This window comes from Leopardus geoffroyi, chromosome C1 (genome assembly GCF_018350155.1).
Source record: "Leopardus geoffroyi isolate Oge1 chromosome C1, O.geoffroyi_Oge1_pat1.0, whole genome shotgun sequence".
In the NCBI taxonomy this organism is placed as follows: Eukaryota; Metazoa; Chordata; class Mammalia; order Carnivora; family Felidae; genus Leopardus; species Leopardus geoffroyi.
The window spans coordinates 54,834,470-54,855,793 of record NC_059328.1 but is presented as its reverse complement, the minus strand read 5'-3'; the positions used below and the strand labels follow the sequence as shown (position 1 = coordinate 54,855,793).

The following is a 21,324-nucleotide window of genomic DNA, read 5'->3' as shown; positions in this document are numbered from 1 at the left end:
GAATCAGATGAGTTTATTCTCTCCCACCCAAGAGCACAGGCAATTATTTGCCTTTACAAAGGTTCAGTAGTTCAGTACTCTGGTATGGACACACCTGAAGAACCGGAAAAATAAACCTGCATTGCCAGAAGGACTCACTTCCCCTGTGATGCTATCTGCAGCTGTCTCCATGAGGCCTTCAGAGAAAAAAGACTTTCTATCTCCCATTCCTATCTTACAGATTTCCTTAGCAAACACTGACTGAAGTGCTGGGTCCTGCTCCTTCATTCTAAAGAGACTACTTGTATTAAGGAGGACGGCTCTTTTCAACAATGAAACATCTATTTTCACCTTTGTCCTACACATAAAACAGCCCTGGGGGGCCAAGCTAGCCAAGAAAGAAAAGGATAATGGAGATGTTTGTGGGGAAGTTAGGAGAGCAGTAAGTTGCTTGAACATAGCTCCTTGCTAAATACCACAGCATGTTCATCTTTTGAAAAACATTCAACATGCTGGGTATAAATGACCCCTCTGAAAACTTTCACCCGAAAAGTTTAGGCGAGAGACTCCACTTCTCAGTCAAAGCTCCCTTTCCTTGTCATTCACAACTACGCCTGACTGGGATTGTTTTGTGCAGGTCCTTCCTCAGCTACTGTTGTTGCAACTCTGTACTTTTCTGACTGAGTCTGTCAGGAAGGAGACAGGAAATTCTAGTCACCCGCACAGCAGCTGTGCCATTCCTCCTATCCTCCTCCAATGACGTTGGTTGGCTTTGGTGACACGAGGTCAGGAACTGAGCCACAGTGAAGGTCAGGAAGATAGGTCAGTGTTTATGCCGTTGTTGGGCCGGGGATCCTGCTGAGGCTATTTGCTTTCTTCCTTGCTATACTGTTTCTCTTTCCGTTCCTCTTTTTACACGGCACAGCCAAAGCATCCTGTTTTCAAAACATCTGACTGTTTTGCCACTGAGGAACTCATGCTCTGATGCATTTCGCTGAAGTGTATGACAATTCTTCTAATTCAAGAGGTGATAAGAGTTGAAACAAAAATTAATGAACAAGTCTAAGAAGCCAATCTGTTGTTACAGAAAACAGCTCTAACATGTCTAACTGAACCTGGGCTGCTGGCAGAAGGTTCCCTTGACATTCTTTTCATCTTGAAAAACAATGTCATTGCCTCATAAAACTGCTTCATTTATTTCATCTCGTCATTTTGGGGAAAAATAACCTGCCGTATTATCCCACCTGGCTGCATCTTTCTCTGTAATTCTGGAATTCCATTTGGCCTGGGGCCAGTATTAAGGGATGAGGGAAATTGGGGCCAAGGAGAAGTCTATGTTTCTAGAAGTCACAGAAACAGTTCCTTGTCTAACTCTCAGGCTCTGAAGCACACTTGGGAAAGCCAGTTATAATCTTTGATGTCACAATTTTCTTCAAAATATAAAAGGGTGAAGAAAAAACAATAAACACACAACCCTACCCAGATGGGTAAATATGAAAGACTGCTTCCTTTTTCTCTACTAGACACAGTCAATGCTCAACCATTTGCATGTTCCCAGACACCCCCAACATAAAACACTGGTTTTCCCATCACCACTGTTGAGTCGGTAAAAACTCAGTAATCGCTTAGCTGATCAGAACTAAGGACCCATAATTTTTGCAAAGATGTAGTAAATGCTATCAACAAGTTATGGTTTATTAATTATTACTACACATCAGGTGCCTTGCTGAAGGTTTCAGATGCATTATCTCATTAAATCTTTACAGTAACCCAGTAAGGTAGGGTACCACTTTTACACTTTGTACTTGCTTTACAGATGAGAAAATTCAGTCTTAGAACAGTTAAGTAAGTTAGCCAAGGTCAAGTAGCTAGTCAATGATAGAGACAGGATTTGAACTATGATCTTTTGACTCCAAAGCCTATGCTTTTCACATACTTCCCTGTATAGAACATCTTCAGACTCACTTCCAAGTCTATCAACTCAGAGATTTGCCAAGACTGCCAAAAATGACCAGATACAACTACATAGGCGTGATAATGATAATGATGATGATGACTGTATTTTTAAACAGTGACTTGGATGGAACGTTCAAATAATTTCAACCACATTTAAAAATAAATGTGGAATTTTATTTTTACCACAAATAATTCAATTCCCAGAAAATGGATACAGATCAATTTCTTTTTGGTGGCCACAAAATATTATTATTATATTATATTATATTATATTATATTATATTATATGTGCCACAGATTAAGCCTTACCTGAAACAATTATCTGGCTAATCAAGATTCTGGGGGGAAAAAGGTCACTGAGTGAATAGAAAGAGAAGGAGATCTTTTTACAAATGAAATTGACTTTGGCTGTCAGCTGAGCATTATTCATCTACTGGATAATTGCTTTGCCCTACAACCTCTCCACTGCACATATCAAAAATAGGTGAAACTGCATGCCTTGTCCTTAAGCTAACTGTGTCAGCATTAAAGTTTAGCCCTTTCTTTAGGGTTAGCTCTATTCAGCTTTCATTGCTTCCTGCACAGGATACCATAAAGGAGGAGCGGAAGCCTTAAACGATTGGAATTCTCACCGGGACCTACACAGTCTTTGGTCTTAGAGCCTTATTGACCATTACACTGATTAGGAACAATTTGTAAATACATTTATAAAATAATGTGTCATTTCAGCACTCCAGACACAGACCTGGTTAGAATTTATAAGGCATCAACACTCCAAATGAAAAATAAGGACAGTTTGCAGTTTCTCAGTGTATACTCTTTCTGTTCCCTGGAGTTAGTTGTCTACTTTATCTTAGTAACTCAAGAAGAAAGTTCAGCATGTTTTTTATGGTGAAAGCTGCTAAAAAACTACCCCTAAATATTGGACCTACATCTTGTATGGGCATCAATGCTCACAACATGCAGTGAACAAAGGATCTGTTAATGCTCCGAAGCAGGCTAAAGCATGTGTGAAAATCTTCCTACTTGGAGTCCAGTGTGCTTTAGAGAAGTTACGCAGTTAAGCCCTCCTCGTGGGGAAGCAGTTGGTCAAGTTTACAACAGCCTGGAAAATCCCAGAATTTAGTTTTCAGTTGAGAACTTCCGAAAAAAGTCAGTAAATAGTTAAATCTCAAAAGTTTTCTTTTGTTTTTCCAACTTGAATCTGAACTACAATTTGAGAAAGAGACTTATTTTATTTTTTGCCCTTTCATTAACCAAGAAACAAGAGTTAAGAAGAGTCTATCCCCACACTCCCAGGCCCCTTCAAGACCTCCTAAGGACACAGGGCTCCCGGCACTCAGATCCCTCAAGCAGGAGTCAGTAAGCCTTGATAGGAAGGTGATACTTTTAACGTCAGAAAGAGGAAGGAGGGACACACATTCACCAGGGAACCTCAGGGCTGGAAAGGGCATGTTGGCAGGTGTGGAGCAAAATCTCTTCCCAGCACCAGAACCGTAAGATAGTAAGACAATTCTTCAGGCTAAGATGATTGGGGATTTTTAAGATATACACTTATAAAGGTGTAGTGTTAAAGTTTTCCACAAAAACCAACAACAATAAATATATACATACATACACACACATCATATATATTTATAAAGTTAACATTCTCCAAGGGGGGGGAACAAACAAACAAAAAGCAACAACTCTCACTACATAAATTAGCACTCTAAATCCAGGTGTTAATTAAACAAATGATACAATGACAGATAATTAAAACTCTTCAACACTAAGTTTTGTCTGGGGATTGTAAGTAAAACTATTTCTTTGCAGTATGGGTGGAAGTTAATCTCAAATAAGTCCACTTTGAAAAGCAGCAAACTTTTAAAAAATAACTTTCTTTTTTGGGAGACAGAGTATTTTCTTTCTTTCTTTCTTTCTTTCTTTCTTTCTTTCTTTCTTTCTTTCTTTCTCTCTTCTTTTTAATCTTAGGTCATGCCAGCATCACAAAAGAAATGTTAGAGATCCCAGAATGTCCTTCTGAGAAGAATTTCAGAATTAATAGAACTTCAGGGAGAACCATTCTCTCCATTGATACATGGAGATCACATTATTTCCTTGTTCAAAAAAATATGTCTAACACCTGGTTGCAATGCAGCGTGTTACCATTTTACCCTATGAATTCATTCAGATTTTATCTTCCTGACAGCGGTTTTTCTTTTTTAAAGGATTTTCATTTGTACAGTTAATAAGCACCTCTCCCCTTAAACAAATTCCAAACTACATCACTAACAAAGAAGTTGGTTTCTGGGCATGAAAGCGGATGGAGGATTTTTAACTTTTGCTGCAGCATCAAGACACCAGCAAAGTGTGGCACTTGGGGACAGAACCCTCCGAGGCAGGCTCAGCAAACCCGTTCTCACGCCGCGTCCTCGGATGCACCCCAGGCTGCGGGCAGAGGCCTGGGGGAGCCCAGGGGACGCCGGGGAGCTCGAGTGAATAAACGGTCACCCTTACCTTGTTAGAAGCCATCTCACTGACAGAGCGGTAGGTCTGGATGGTCTCTAGCTGGTCTAAGCACCAGTCCAATTCCTCCAGCGTTTCCATTGCTAATTTTTGATAAGATTCTTCTGCAAACAAACACACAGGCATGTAGTTAGGCTGGAGCGGCTGCAGGCTGTCCATAGCCGAGTCCCCGCCGCCGCCGCTGATTCCGGAGCTACTGAAGGTGGCCCCGTGCTCCTTCATTATTTGCGCGCTGACTCCTTCCTTCCAGCTCTCTCCACCAGGAGAACAAATCACCGCGGTGCTCTGCCTGGGGTGGCTGGTGCCAAGTTTTCACCACCATCCCCCCCCCCCTCACCCCCCGCTTGGATGAGGTGTCCCTGATCTACCAAGAAACTTCCTCCGAGGAAGAAGGCGGGGAAACATCTCTTAGAGGCTCATCTGCATACATGTGTCCTAAAACTAAAGGCAGAAGCAGTGAGTTTTCTCAGGCTCTCTCTGCCTTAGTCATCCCGGGGCTCTTCAGGGTGCGTGATGTCATTTCTGAGGGTTTGCAGTCTGGAGCAGAAATGAGGAAAGCATTTTCTCATTTGCTTTTCTTCTAAATGAAACATTTGGGCGCGGGGCTGGGGGAGGGGGTGCTGCTGACAGTGACTTTGGAAGTCTAGGCAGTCATTCATTCATTCAGGGGGATGTGTACATGTTGGAGACTTGTAATTCAGCACACATTGACCCGCACTAGCAAGAGGTGTAGGCTAGTCTCCCCTCTTCTGAATCTCTCCTTTAAGATGAGGTTTCCCTGATAAGACTTCTGTCTAAGAGAAACTGGAGTTTTACGGGAACACGTTTATTGGCCTGGAGTCTCAGCTCTTGTTATACTAAACGAAGCTAAAACTTCTCTTCTGCCACTGCCAGGGTCACAGGGAAATTCTGAACCGGACTTTCAGGTGGAGCCAGATGTGAACACTGCGGATTTTCACTTTGATTAAAGCCAGGGGCTGTGCTTTGTGGTGGTGGGACTCTAGACTTTCTGGAAATATTTCTCAGTAGTCCATTAAAAAATATTGTCTTCAAGATCATACTTTTGCTGGATAATAAAGATCTTTCTGAATGTTCAAAACGTGTCCTTCCATACCCAAGAGTCTAATATTCAACATTATTGACTTAAGCACTCTATGTTAATAAACACGGAATTGACTTTATAAATGCTAGATGAATTAATGATGCAACAGTTATAAAAGTCAGCCAGACTCTCCTGCATACATGACTGGTTTTGAGGGGAACAGCATTCATTAATTCTATCAAGCCTTCTGGAAAGCGGGCACACAACAGGTGCTAATAAAATTTAAAAATCTTGTGTGGACTTCTATTACAGAAAAGATTACACACATTCCTGTTAAATTTAGAATATATTTTTCATATGTTCATACAGAAATCCAAGGGAGACCACATAGCCTCTTATTGTTACTTGAATAATTCTGTGTGTGAGACATTCATACTAAGTAGGAAGCAGAAAAGAGAATGAGTAAAAGAGTGATTCCAACGGACTAGAATCGCTTGATCACAGACGCACATTTCAAAGAATAGATCTTTCATTTATCCCTCAAATACGCAGACGCTAGGATAACGAGGGGTTAAAATTCAATATCCTGTATGTCATACTTAAAAAGCCACAAAACCATTGGAGGTGACTTCCTCTATTTTTTTCACACTCCGCAAAAATGTGCAGACAAGAACTGAGGCGTTTTTAGTAAAACTCATTTCAAGCCAGACTTACACATCCCTTCCCTCCTTTCCCCTTCAATTTTGTTATGCTGCTTCAACAGGCAGAAGCTCCTCACTTACTGTCTAGGGTGTCAAACACACCCCCTTGTCTCCTCTATTTCCTTCCAGAGGATCACTTCTTCCAACGAAGCTTTCCCTGAAGTGCCAGAACCCCCCCCCATCCTCTTTCCCAGCCTCTTATCAGAGACAAGGTCCAACCATTTCCCAGCTACTTGGGCCTTACTACCTTCATGTCTTCCATATCGCAACTTGTGGTTCTCAGTAACTAAGATGCTCAGAGCCTTTTGAATTGGCCGATATGCAACATGACCATGAGATGATCTATCACATTTCTCCTTCATGAAGAGGGGAAAAAAGGGATCCAATTTCCACTCTGGGCTGACAAAGGAAATACAATAATCGTAACAGCAGAAGGACTAGGAAGAAGGAGGACTCTTCAAAGATCCAGCAGTAAAGGGTTACCTCCACAGCTCATTCACTATTACCCAGAACAAGCACATCTGCGCTCCTAGGCTTAGGACAGTCGTGAGATCCCAGTGACTGGCCAATGGATATGATAGGCCCTTACTCTACTGCCCTTTCTTATTCTGGTCAGCTACAATATTTTTAAGTGAGAACTTTTGTGAAGTTAGTGTTGTAGTTAGTGAGAATTTGCTCCTTTCCAGACTGTTAATCTATAGTTAAAACTCGGTTTGTGTCTCATTCTGGACCCTTCTTATCACAGTAACTAACGCAGGCTGCACAGATGTCAGAGTGGGCTAAGTATATGGGCATCAACCCCCTGCTACTTCTGGGGAAAGCCAAAGGAAAGGACCAGTGATGCTCAGGACTGGCTTCCACACTATAACTTCTGATTCTAGCACTGGATCCAGTGCGTGGTGCCTACTGGATACTCAGTAAGTACTCAGAGGAATGCCCAAGCAGCCTGCAACTGTCTAGAGATTTGGATATCTAGAGACTGAATGGTGCATCTGCAGTCCTGTGGGAAGAGCAACAGCTTTGGAGTGAGACTCACACATTTAGAGTTTCTCTTCTGCTGTTTCCTATGTGATCCTGGACCTCAATTTCCTACATCTTAAAATAAAGATGAGAATATTTATCTCTTAGTTCTTAGCAGATTATCAATGCATCGGAACACAACTATTAATGATAATCAAAATAACCCAAAGGCCTGGCATTTGGGAGTAGGGAAGAATAGGAAGGGAGAGAGAGGAATTGTGAACTCCACAAAGGGTTTTACGGTCAGGATCAGCTACATAATTTTCAGGGTCCAGTGCAAAATGAAATTGCAGAGCCCCTTATTCAAACAGCAGGAAAAGTGCTGTTGAAGGTAATAAAAGCATGAAGTTTTTTTTTTTTTTTTTCTTTCTTCTGGAGTCTCTCTCTCTCTGAGCTATCATGGTAGTACTTTGTTTTTTGTCTTCTGTTTAAAAAAACCTTTTATTTTAAAATAACCCTAGATTTAGGGAAAAGCTGCAAAGCTAATGTAGAGAGTTTCCACATACCACACATTTATATTTCTCTATTGTTAGCATCTTACGTTACTATGGCACATTTATCACAATTAATGAATGGCATGGTGTTTTTTATTTACTCTGTAATATTGTGTTTCCTTGGGCATGAGGATACTATGAGGAGAGTGCAGACCCTCACAGGATTCCAGGCCCTACATCCTGTGACTTAGGGCAAGACAGAGCTCACAAGTCGCTGGGGTACCCCTTTCTGCCAGCTGCCAAACTGATGTGCTGTGCCCCAGACAGGGGCAGGCTCTGGGGAAGTCAGACACTTCCTTTCCCCACAGCACCAATGCCCCACTCCACAGCAGACAGGTGGCCCCTAAGGGCATTACAAGGTCTGCACTGGGGCGACCTAGATACCCAGGGCAGGGGTGGGCAAGAGGCTCACCCCACCAAGACCCCATATAGCCATGCCAGCCCAGGCCAGGGATGGCTGCTACCATGTCCCATCTGAGACTTTGCAAGGCACACGTGCCCAACTCAGACCCTCTCTGCACATGCACCTAGGCCCCCTCTGAGAATGGGTGGCAAGGAGAGGGATGCTGGATGAGTCCTGGGGTGCCAGGGATCAGGGAAATAGTGGGCTGAGAATAAGGCTAGGGGAGGCAAACAAGTGACAGAAAGAAGGTGGGACAGCATATGAGCCAAGGCTCTAAGTCACTGGAGTATACTCCATTTCCCCATCAGACTTCATTTACAAAACACAGATCAAAAATAAAATTATCATGCGTTTCCAGGCAGCAACTATGGGGCCCTGCTGGATGTGGGGCTCTATGCCTCTTGCCCAGGTTGCATGCCCACGAAGTTGGTCATTTCCTGTCTTGCAAAAATGGCTCGGAGAAGGAACAATGCTTAATACCACAGAAGCAAGTCTCAAGGGGATAAGAGCAGGTGATGGGACCATGTATGATCATGGGGTTGACCCTATTTATCAAAAATTTCCAAAGGGAAGAGGAGCAGGGAGAACCAACCTCCTGTTCTTCCCTTCTTTCCCTCTTTCCCTCTAATAAGAGAGGCAAAGGGAGATTCACTTTCTCTCACAGGTCTGGTAGGTATTACATTCGACCCCGAGAAACAGGAAGAGAGAATGAGTAAATAATTATAGCCAATATTAATCTGGTAATAATATGTGGCATTCATAAAGCCCTCTTCTCAAAAGAGTTCCAAGCACACTACTCATTTATCCTTGCAACATGTCCGTGATAGCCACTGGAGAGGTATGATTATCTCTAAATTACCTTAAGGCACAAGCCAAGAAGTCAGAGGTTAAACTACTAGAGCAAGATTCCTGGCAAGACCATTTCTTGGGCTGTGAAATAGATTCAGCTCCATGCCGAAAATGCGTGGATTCCTGGAAATGCTGATTTAAAGTGGAATCTTACCGTTGGATATTTTCTATTTAAAATTGTGTAACTGCCTTCTTAAATGTGGTCACTTCTTGAGTCTCCTCTTCCCTTTTCTGATGTACCTAACGCAGTCATTAGCACACAGAGGCTGTGCAATATTTACTCAGGAGACCTGGTATGGTTCTGGTCCTTTATCTTGCTTCAGTGGCGGACATGAGGCAAGTTACGCAAGATTGCTGAGACTAAATTTCTTTATCCGGAGAATGAGGGTAAAGATACTCACCCTATTCTCACAGGGGAGGTAGAATAGGAGGATACAGACAAACCAGACTGTAAACCTTTAAGTATGATGCATATTTGATAAATATCACATTTATTATTACAGACGGGATACAGGTGCACTAGAGAAAATTAGAAAGTTACGGAGAAACAAAAATTTGAAATGATAAAAATGTCACATTTTTACTAAGCTCACTATTATTAATCCTTTTGTGCATGTATGTTCATGCATGTTTGTGGTGATCACACTATACAAACCGTTAACATTCATTTTTTTCAGTAATGATCTTCCCTTTTCTGTTTTAGTAATTTCCCAATTCAGCTAATATCTAGCCTACATTCTAATTTCCCCAGTTTTTTTTTTTTCACACAAATCTAGTAGAAATGTGTGTGTGTGTGTGTGTGTGTGTGTAGAGAGAGAGAGAGAGAGAGAGAAAGAGAGAGAGATGGGTGTTGGAAAAGACAGACCCAGAAGTCTGAGAAATCTCAGCGTGGCCACAAAGAGCTGGCTCCTCATAGCTGGAAAATATGGAAATAGATTTTAACAGTAACGAAGTAATGAAGTCAGTGGCCCAGCTGGTAACAAACCTCAGGTGCCACTAAAGGTTAGCTCCACTCAGTGCGGTAAAGTGTTATTACCTCACTGGTCTCTGGAAAAAGTAGACGGGGGCCATTTACACAACTATATCATTTAAACTTTGAAACCCTAAGTCCTATCACCCTTAACAGAGATGAGAAGTTGGCAAGTGAAAACATCACATTCCAGCCCAAATATAAATTTTCTATAAACAGCATCTCAATGCAATTTTTTTATTGAGGTACGAATGACATACAAAAGAGCTGTGCATATGTAATGTGTACATCTTGATGAGTTTGAAGATAAGCATACACCTGTGAAACTGTCACCATAAACAACATCATTAATTTAACCACCACCTCTCAAAGTTTCCTCCCTCTGTGTGTGTGTGTGACGAGAATATTTAACAGAAGACCTACCTTCTTAACAAATGTTTAAGTATATGATACATTATTAACTATATGCACCATGCTATCCAGTCGTCTTTAGGACTTACTTACTTTGCATATCTTAAACTATGCACCTTTCTACGAACATCTTCCCAATCCCCTTTTCCTCAGCCCATGGTAACTACCATTCTACTCTCAGCTTTTACGTTTTTTACTATGTTAGATTCCTGATATAAGGGATCATTCTAAATGCAATTTTAAGATAGTTCCGTATGTATCAGAAATATATCCATCAAGGGGCACCTGGGTGGCACAGTGGGTTAAGTGTCCGACTTCGGCTCAGGTCACGATCTCACGGTTCGTGAATTTGAACCCTGCATCAGGCTCTCTGCTGTCAGTATAGAGCCTGCTTTGGATCCTCTAGGCCCCTCTCTCTCTCTCTCTCTGCCCCTCCCCCACTCATTCTCTCTCTCTCTCTCTCTCTCTCTCTCTCTACCTCAAAATAATAAATAAACTTAAAAAAATGCAACATATCCATCAAGTCATTCCACTTTCTACTCAAAGAAAGCACATAGAAAAGAAATGTAAATAATCTTTTATTTAGCAGTGTCACACAATCAAACTCTTCCCAGTAGAGAAGGTGGTAGTTATTCATAAGGCTATGTAGTGGTTAAACCAATTAGAACAACCGCCACATGTAACAACAGGGATGGACCTAATAAACATAAATGTCAAGCAAAAGAAACCAGATATTGCAAAGCACATAAAAATGGGATTCAATCTAAATAATGTTCAAAAGCGGCAAAAGTGAATCTATGATATTAGAAGTCTAGATATTAGTTACTGTGGAGGGCTAGTGACTGGAAGGGACTTAAGGACAGACTCCTATGGGGCTGGTAATGGTCCATTTCTTGCTTTGACTACTCATTACCTGAGTGTGTTCATTTCATGACAATTCACTGACTCCTATTCTTGTTATTTGTACACTGTTCTCCATCTTTCTGATTTTCTTATGCATGCTTTCTAAGATAATCCCCATCTAGGGAAGTCCATTTACAAAAACAAAGAACAGGATTTCTAAAAAAACAAAAACAAAAACAAAAAAACAAAAACCCACCACATTTCCTTTCCTTTTGTTCAACATAACTTGAATATATCTGAAAAACAGCCCCCCAAACAGGTTAGTTTTATATTGCACAGACCAGGATGCTCCTACTACCTCAAAACCCAGTGGAACCCATTGGAGTCTGACTCAGATGTTTATAAATCTTGACTTTGCCACTCATTCACTAGGCGTGTAACCTTAGACAAGGTGAGCAGCCCGTGCCTCTCTGTTTCTTTACCTGTGAAACAGGAAGACAGCATAAACTAGCTGTGAGAATGAATGGAAACGACATATGCCAAGTGTTCGGTATAGTGCTTGGCACATGTCAGGAAATTTCTTTTGCCTCCCCACCCCCTCCCAGAGTGTCGCTCCCACTGTATGACCTCAGACAGGAGCTGCCTCTTGGCTAGGTTAGAGTTTAGTGGTGTTCACTTCTAAATGTAGACCTGGCCTGATATATCATTCTGCTTTCACCAGATCTGACACACCAGGTCAGTGGACTTTCAGAAGTAGAGAATTGTACAAGAAAACTGTTTGTTCCTTTATTCATTCCACGAAATTCCATTGAGAGTCTAGTACATGCCCAGCATGATGCTAGGTGCTGGGGTTTACAACAATGAACAAGACATGGTCCACTGCATTGAATAACTGTATAAGAAACACCTTTCCCATTCTCCAAAATGGTTAGTCTGTGCAACCGGGTGCCTTTGCAGCTTCGTCCCCTCCCCTGCCCCCGCCCCAAATTTACACAGTGCCTTGGTGAAAATTAGAAAAATGTGCCCTCTCTTGGCAGACGTAGCCCTAGGGCAGAAAGCTTGGGAAGTGACGCATGGGATGAATTGATGAGCTCTCCTCATCACCTGGCTGAGTACCTTTGATCAGTACCCAAACTATACAATGACCTTATGCAATGGCAGGGTGGCGCATGGATGTGGGGGCAAGCTAGCATGAAGCTTTCCCCCGTATTACTGGGTGTGCTCTGTAAAAGCAGAGCACAGAACTGAGTCACAGCAAAAATCCACACTCTTAACCTCAAAACAAAGCAAACCCTTGACATTGAAAGGAAAGTATCCTCAGACCTTCCCTAGCTCTTAATTTGTGAATACCATAATAACTTAAATAGCATTAAATAGGCTTCTACAAAATAACTTAAAATTTTAACTTGATAGACTAATTATTACCTTTAAATACAGTTTTTGTTTTTGTAGACAAAACTTCTAGAGCAAGGGCTCCACAGGGAAAAAAATATGAAAGAAGTCGTTCATCAGGAAAACTAAGAGACCACTCTTCTGATCCTTGGAAGTGAGAAGTGTGTATTAATTGGATTCTCTGTATTCAGCTTATGACTCTAGCTTTATCCACAAGCTTCTAGCCCTGTAGATGTCCTCTCTAGGTTCTTTGTGCCTTGATGTTAGCAGGCTTATTTCATTCCTCTGTTGCTCCTCACAGTGTAATAAGTGTTTGTTAAAATGCAAAATAGTTTCATACATATGGAAATCAGCCTCTCTTTATTTCAAGGTAGCAGGCTGGGGCTATTGGCCTGTTTATTTAGTGGCCTTGGTTATGATATTTTCCTCCTTATATTAGCAATACTTTTCATTGTATGTTTTTATGTCCGAAGGTATTTATTTTCTTTTGATGAATACTTGTAAATGAAATGTACCTGTTAGAGTGCAAGATTTCAAGAAGGCATGTTGTTTTAACCTGGAGTAAAGCATTCTTAGAACAAATCAGCAAAACTGGAGGACATTTCTACATTCTGTAACAGAGTGCTTCCAAAGGCAGTTTGTAAGCCCTACGTGGCCTTTCTCTAGGCAGGATTTTGTTAATGTGTCTTTATAAATATGGAACTTTGCAATTGCACATGACAGGGATTTCACTGTGGGTGGATTCATGGAAGAAGAAGTTCACTGCCCTCAAGAGAAATAACAGTGAAAAGTAGGTCATTTTGATGCTGATTTCTTTAGCAAACTCCTCTAAGACTGCAAGTTAAAAAAAAAAAAAAACCTCCAATCACAACTAGATTTTATACATATACCTTGATAGTTTACCAAGTGCTTTCATCCCTTGCAAATCATAGTTTTCCTTGAAAAATAAATCCCATGAGATAGAAATTATTATTCTGTATTATAATTATTAAACTTTTTCCATTATGCATGTGAGGATATAGAGGCTTGGAGGTGTCCAATGATTTGCTTAAAGCCATCCTATGACAGAGAGAGAGAGAGATGAGAGATTGAGAGGAAGGAAGGAGGGAGAGGGAAGGGGGGCAGCCAGCAGGGAAGGAGAAAACCTAAGTTCTCTGATTCTAAATTCCATGGTATTCTTTTGCTAAGCTGTGGGGCCTGTTATAAACAAATGATCCAACTTTTGCTTTCACCCAGGTGGGCTTAGACAAAACTATGTTTCTGAGATGCCAGCCTCAAGCTCCATTCCCTTCTGCCCTACCTCTCACTCTTCCAATGTCCTTCCCCTCACAGAAACCTGTTCTTCAGAAGAACTCTGAGTTTGGCGTTTACTTACTAATGAGAATCTGTACTCGTGTAGACAATAACACCTACCATCAATGTGAGAGTGCTCAAGGAACTCCATTACCCATCTGTGTTAGTGTTAAAGAACAGTGACACAAGGCAGTGATTAGAGATGGAGGTAAGTTGCTATCCTAATAGCAACACTATTTAGTTGCTATTTAGTTGCTACACTAAATATATGCAAGAGATATTTATGAAGGATATACAGTAGTGGTTAAAAGCTTGGTATCTGGAACCAGACCACCTGGGTTCATACAGTAAAGTTAAAGTCTCTTAGCTTCTCCATGCCTTAGTTTCCTCACCATGTAATGAGAATAATATGTATCTGTATAATGGATTATAGTCTTTAATTAGTAAAGTAAGTGTAAAATGCTTAGGATAGTATGTGGTGTATTATAAGTACAGATAAATATTTAATTAGCAGGTTTTTAAAAAATGTCTTATTTGAGTATAGTTGACAAACAGGGTTACATTAGTTTCAGGTGTACAACATAGGTGTACATTAGTTTCAGGTGTACAACATTAGTTTCAGGTGTACTTCTCTGTAGGCTATGTTACATTCATCACAAGGATAGCTACTGGCTATCACCATACCATGCTTTTATAGTATCATTGACAACATTCCCTATGCTGTGCCTTTTATTCTTGTGACTTATTCATTGTATAACTGGAAGCCTGTATCTCTCACTCCCCTTCACCCATTGTGGCCATTCTCCTCCTGCCCCACCCCACCCCCCACCTCCTACAACCATCAGTTTGTTCTCTGTATTGACAGGTCTGATTCTGCTTTTTGTTTGTTTGTGTATTCATTTGGTCTTTTAGATCCCACACATGAGTGACATCATACGGTATTTATCTTTCTCAGTCTGACTTATTTCATTTAGCACAATACCTTCTAGATCCATTTATGTTGTTGCAAATGCATGACTACATCCATTTTTATGGCTACATTTTAAATATATACACACACATATATACACACACACTGATATATATATATATATATATATACACATCATATTAATATGTACACATACACATATACTATATGCATACATTATCATATATGTATACCTATATACATACAAATATATATATATATACACATACATACATACATATACACATATACCTATACACACACCATATTAATGAATAGATTTTCTGCATGCCTATTCTTTCATAGACTCAGCTTGAAACTCTAAGGATATAGTGGTAAATTTTATAGACACTGCTTTCGCTTATTTGAAGACTATATTCTGGCAGAAATAGACAATTATGCAAGAACTTATTTAATTACAATTGGGAGAGAAGCTAGTAAGAAGTGTAGAGTGTCCTAAGAATTTAGTGCAGGGATAACAGGAGACCAGAAAGTCTGAGAAGCAGAGATGTGACAGAGAGAGTTCAGGGAAGGTGTACCTCAAAAAGTTATGAGATTCAAAGGAATAAGAATTAGGTACAAAGGAAAGAGAACATTCTAGGCAGGAGGAACATCAGGTTGTGCTCAAAGAACCAAGAGCAGTACATGTGGCAGGCACACACAGAGAGAAAAAGACTAGTATGTAGTTCAGATTAGGTCAAACAGAACCAAGGAAGGCCACGGAGGGGACTTTGGACTTTGTTCTGGAAGCAGTGGGAAATCTTTCTGAAGCCTTATCAAAGGAGTGGCTTTGCCAAATCTGCATTTTAAAAAGATCACTGTACCTACAATTTGAAGAATAAACCTAAAGGCAGGAAGGAGGCCAGTTAAATTGTATTTAAAAGCCCAGGATCTGGAGGAAGACAAATACAAGTTTGACTTCTGGCTCTGCCATTTATTTCATTAGCAATGTGAACCTGGACAAGCTACTTCACTTCTCTGTAAGACTTAATTTCCTCATCTTTCCCACAGGGATGTATATTTTTCCCACCAGATTGTATGGGGATTAAACAAAATATCCATATCAAAGAACTTACTGCAGTACCCAGCACCTAGTAAAGTATTCATGCCAGTTGCCAGCAGCACTTTTATTGATTTTCTTGCAGTAACCTATGCAGGAGGTGGTGGTGGTTAGAATGACACGGCAGTGGAGATGGGGCCAGGTAAATGGGTTTGAGATGCTCATGAGTTGAAATCAGATAGCCTTTAGGAGGGTGGTATTTGGTTGGTGACCAAAACTCTCGGTCACTTTGGTTTTTCAGGTCCAGAATGTGATTTTTTGTCAGTGTGATTTGACTTCATTCTACTCATACTAGTCCAATGCCCAAGAACACGTTGAGAAGTCAGGGACCAATCAATTTATAGAGAGTAATAACTTATGGGAAGTTTCTCATGTCTTATGGTCATCCCACATTCCTCTACATGGGAGACCAATTTCATAATCATAAGATTCATAATCATAGGAATCATAATCATAAGATTGCTTGGTAAGCATGAAATCAGAGCAGGGGAGTTAGCTGGATGATTAGGCTGCTTCCTCAAGCCTGATATACTCAGCTCCACTACTATGGGAGACTGTAGTTGTTTCTCAAGTATTTCCATTGGTCGGAAGTGCCCTTCTCAACTTTGTTCACCTGGCTAATTTTTACTTATCTTTTAGGATTCAGCCTAGAGTCATCTCCCCTACAAAGCTTTCTAAATATTTTAACATTGGATTAAGTTCCCTTCCTATTATTTCCAACTGACCATATTTCATTTAAACTATTTCTCTTGGTTTATCTCACCCATTGGATAACCTTCTTGAGAGAAGGGAGCCTATCTTCTTGCCTGGTCTCTTATGCAGCACAGCATTTATTATCTAGTAGAAGCCCAAGAAATATTATTTGCACTGCTGACTTGCCCAATATATCAGTAGATGGGATATCAATTAACCAAAAGGAATGGGGCCTTTACTACTAGACAGTATTGGAGAAACTATGTCAGGAATTCTTGTTCTTGGTTCTTTTTTTACTAGTCATCAAACAAATCACCTTCTTTTTGCTGATTTATTCAATGTTACCACAATTAATGGGCTCTCCATTTCTTTTGCATTCATATCTTGATTAGATTTCTAGGCTGGCTAGGTTTTTGTTTGTTTTTGTTGTTTGTTTGTTTGTTTGTTTGTTTTAAGTAGGCCCCGAGCCCAAAATGGTGCTTGAACTCATGACCCTGAGATCAAGAGTCACATGCCGTATGGGCTGAACCAACCAGGTGCCCCTAGATGGCTAGTTTTAATATTGGGGACATTCAGTCTGTCAAGGGGACTTCTGCAAAAAATCACATGTAGAATTTGTTATTCGACTCTCATTCAAGAACTGTATTCAGGCACCTTACTGCAGGCCTCTGTGCACCAAACAATACTAGAATCCCAAATATTTTGACAACTGTCATAAGAAAGATACAAGTAAAGTTCAGAGACAGTACAGATAGATCTTAAAGACATGGGGGAAAGGGAGATCAAGAGAGATTTGGAGGCCAGGTAAAGAAGAATGGATGGAATTTTGGGAGATGAAGAAAACAAACAAGGTAAAGCAATAAACCGCATGAACAAAGGTATAAAATTAGATGCATGCCACACCATTTAGTTCTATTTGAGGATATCCAATCTACCAGTCCTATTTGGTTAGAACACTAGGTTTTAGTAAGGGAGTAGAGTGGAATAAATTTGCAAAAGTAGGGTGGTCAGGGCAATCTTGAAGAAGTTTTTATGCTAGACTAAGGTATCTGATTTTACTCGATAGGCAATGAAGAGTTATTGAAAATTGTTCAACAGAAGAATGGCATACACGAAGTGGTTTTTAAATATCTTAACACTGTTTTACAGTTTTGCAATGCTTTGCAGTTATAAATTTCTTTCATATACATAATAAGTTATGAGAGAGGTATTACTGTCTCTGTCTTATAGAGGAAGAGACTGATGTCCAGGAAGTTTTAGTGTCTCACTCCAGATATAAGTGGTAAATGCAGAACCTATAGACTTGAATCTAGGCTTTCTGACTCCAAGTTCAGTGTTCTTGCCATGAAAATGATGCTTATAAGAAAATTAATTATTGATCTGATAGCAGTAAATCATAAGAATTATAAGATGAGGTAAAGAATAAGTTCTTGATAAATTATTAGTATTGGGATTATTATTTGCAGGAAAAGTTAGGAGTTAAGAAGAAACGGGGCCCCAAATTCGGGTGTTATCGGAGGGAGTGGAAGGGTTATTTATACCTAAACTTTACCTTTACTTGTAGAATGGAAGTTGTCAAAGGAATTTCAAGAGTCAATGGAGAGTAGAAGCAAAGGGTCTTGCCATTAGGAGTAAACATGGTAGGTGGATTAGAAATTTCCCTGCCTTTCAAAACATTATGAGCCCAAATCTCTTTCAACTAACTGTTGGAAAGCCCCGTTCACCTGGTGTTCTCTTGGGTGATGTTTCAGATCACACAGGACCTTCGGAACTTCACCATGGGAGAATGGCACTGCATTTGACAGTCAAGTTTTACAGAGAGCAGAAAGCTTACTCCATATAGCCTTTTCCAGCTGACAAAGTACTTTCAAATGGAAAAATTGAGGCTCATCAAGGTAAGGGGCCTTGCTTTAGGATCTGGAATTTCTGCATTGTCTAATATGGTAGTTACTAGCCATTAAGTTACTGAGCATTAAGATTGTGGCTAGTCTGATGTGATACGTTGTGGCTAGTTAGTGTGTATGTGTAACATACAAACTGGATTTTACAGACTTGTCTGGAAAAAAATGATGTAAATAAATTTTCATATTTGGTTACATGTTGAAATTATAATATTTTAGATATTATGTAAGGTACATTATTAAAACTAATTGCATCTTTCTTTTTATGTGTTTGGTAGAAAATTTAAAACTACCTATGGGGCTTGCATTCTATTTCTATTGGACAGCTCTGTTATAGATCATAACCTATAGACGGCTTGAACACCCCAACATTCATAATTCCACAGATGCTTGTCTTAAAAGAGATAGTAATAATGATAATGATTGTAGTTAATATTCATTGAGTACCAGTCACATTTTCTAAGCACTTTACATTCATGAACTAATTTTATCTTCATCAAAATTTCATGACCTGAGAATTATTTTATATATAATAGATCATTTTATTTTACAGATGAGAAACACAGAAATTCAGTAACTTTTCCAGGGTCACAGATTTAGTAGAGCCAGAATTCAGACTTAGGCAGTTTACCTCTGGTGCCATTAGGAATGCCTCAGTGGCTGCCTTTGTTTGCTAAGTCTCAAGGAGACATTTGGATGGTCTTCATTTTATTTTAATCTACCGTAAATCAGGCAGTGTATGAGAGACTTTGTATATTATCTCACTTAATTTTTGCAACAATCCCATTCAGTAGTTATTATTTCTATTTTACAGGTGGGTAAACTGAGGCTCAAGAGGTTACACAGTTTGCCCAAAGTCACACTAGATATATACTAGAAATCAGTTTCTAATCCAGCCTGAATTTAAAGCTGATACTTGATCACTATGCCAGTTTCCTGAAGGTGATTCCCAGGCTAAACCTTGAAATACTGACATAGTCTGTCTCCAGAGCGGGCTTTGGGAAATTGTGTTCTTTTTAGAATTGGTCCAGATGACTGGCATCCTCAGCCAGGTTTGGTGCTAACCACTCTATCTGAGTCTTCCATTTTCAATATTTTTTTTTTTTCCTATAAGTCGTTCCAGCTCAGACTCTCCTGGGATCTGATGGGAAAAAATTTTTTTTAAAGTTTTTATTGTATTTTTTAAAATGTTTTAAAATATTTATTTTTGAGAGAGAGAGAGCATGCATGAGAGAGAGCACAAATGGGGGAGGGGCAGAGGGAGAGGGAGACACAGAATCTGAAGCAGGATCCAGGCTCTGAGCTGTAAGCACAGAGGCTAACGTGGGGCTCAAACTCACAGTGAGATCATGACCTGAGCTGAAGTTGGACGCTTAAAAAGTTTTAGAGAGAAAGAAAGAGAAAAAAGAAAAGAAAAGGGAAGGGAAGGGAAGGGAAGGGAAGGGAAGGGAAGGGAAGGGAAAAGAAAAGAAAAGAAAAAAGAAAAGAAAAGAAAAGAAAAGAAAAGAAAAGAAAAGAAAAGAAAAGAAAAGAAAAAAAAAGAAAAGAAAAGAAAAGAAAAGAAAAGGAGAGGAAAGGAAAGGGGAGAAAGAAAGGGGAGAGGGGAGGGGAGGACAGGAGAGGGGAGGAGACAAGTGAAAACAGTATTTCCCTAAGGCAACCTTCAGTAGGGCTGACCATTCATTTCAGCAGGTCCCTGCTTCTTTCAAATCTGATTATCATCTACCCCCAAATGCGGGCTGCAATGATTTAATTAAGCGGAGATAATCATAGATTTCAGAGATAAAACAGCTGGTCCTCCTGAAGACATTCTTAGAAATATCTAAGCAGCCCAGGGCTATGTCTGAAATGAGATGAACAGGAATGTGAGGACTGCAAGGCTGGGGGGAGGGGCGGTGGGAGGAAGGACCACAGCCGGAGAGGAGCTCTCCAGGTGATTTATGGAGTTCTGGATGTGAATGAAGGCACACAACGAATAAAGTCAAGCAGCTCTTTTTGGGGTGGATTGTGTGTGTGTGTGTGTGTGTGTGTGTGTGGTAGGAAAGGTTAACAGTATGCTTTTTGCAGGTAGACAAGCTGTTGTTTTATATGACAGATTCAGAACTTCTAACTAGCATGCATCAAAATATAAAATTAGGTCCCAGGTCTCATGGCAACACAAAGTGACACAGTAGTGAACCAGAGTTGGATGAGAATATAGAAGAAAGAAGTCAACACTGTATGTCACAGATAGCTTGGCTTCCTTTGGCCAACTTCTCCTGATTTAGCAGTATTTCCGTTCCTCCCCTAATTTCCTCTGGTTTCTGAACTACGTCACTTCAACTGAACTCAACTCCAGACTTTAGAAAAACAAAATTTTGTATTTCAGCAATGGTTGTCTTGGCATTTCTACCTCCGAAGAATTTCACTTAATTCTAACTTTTCCTTTCTACCTTTGAAAGATGGTAGCTAAATGCTCTGCTTACTCTTTCTCTGCTTCTCCTTTTCTACTGCAGTATAATGCAGTGTCTGTTTAACTGTGATTAAAGATGTCAGTGTTTGGTTTAAACCAATATTTACTAGTGAAATCCCGCCAACATAAATGTGCAGGCGAGGTAGAAAATATTGGCTTGAGCCAATATCCCCCTGAACACACACATACAGACAAGGACTAGAAATGTTTTGTGTGTTGCTTCTGACATTCTGGCCTTTTCTCTAGCTTCACACGTATATCAACCTAACACTGGTTCAGAGCGATCTTAACACTAGAATAATCTAGATGATAGATTCCAATTGTGATTTTGTTTAAAGTTGTTTCTTACTAGCCAAGGTTTGTTGTTTGATTTATTTATTTTTTTGT

General features: G+C 40.1%; 1 protein-coding gene across 4 annotated transcripts in view; it reads right to left on the bottom strand.

The window, feature by feature from the left end:
* Positions 1–21,324, bottom strand: part of PDE4B (phosphodiesterase 4B) — a 540,618-nt gene that overhangs the window by 37,099 nt on the left and 482,195 nt on the right. For 3 of the 4 annotated variants that reach the window (XM_045477724.1, XM_045477723.1, XM_045477725.1), the window contains one exon: positions 4,435–4,547. In XM_045477724.1, the coding sequence (XP_045333680.1) occupies positions 4,435–4,547 (113 nt within the window). Of the gene's footprint in view, positions 1–4,434; positions 4,548–4,811; positions 5,194–21,324 lie in introns of those variants that run through there. The other variant, XM_045477726.1, reaches the window with a different exon arrangement.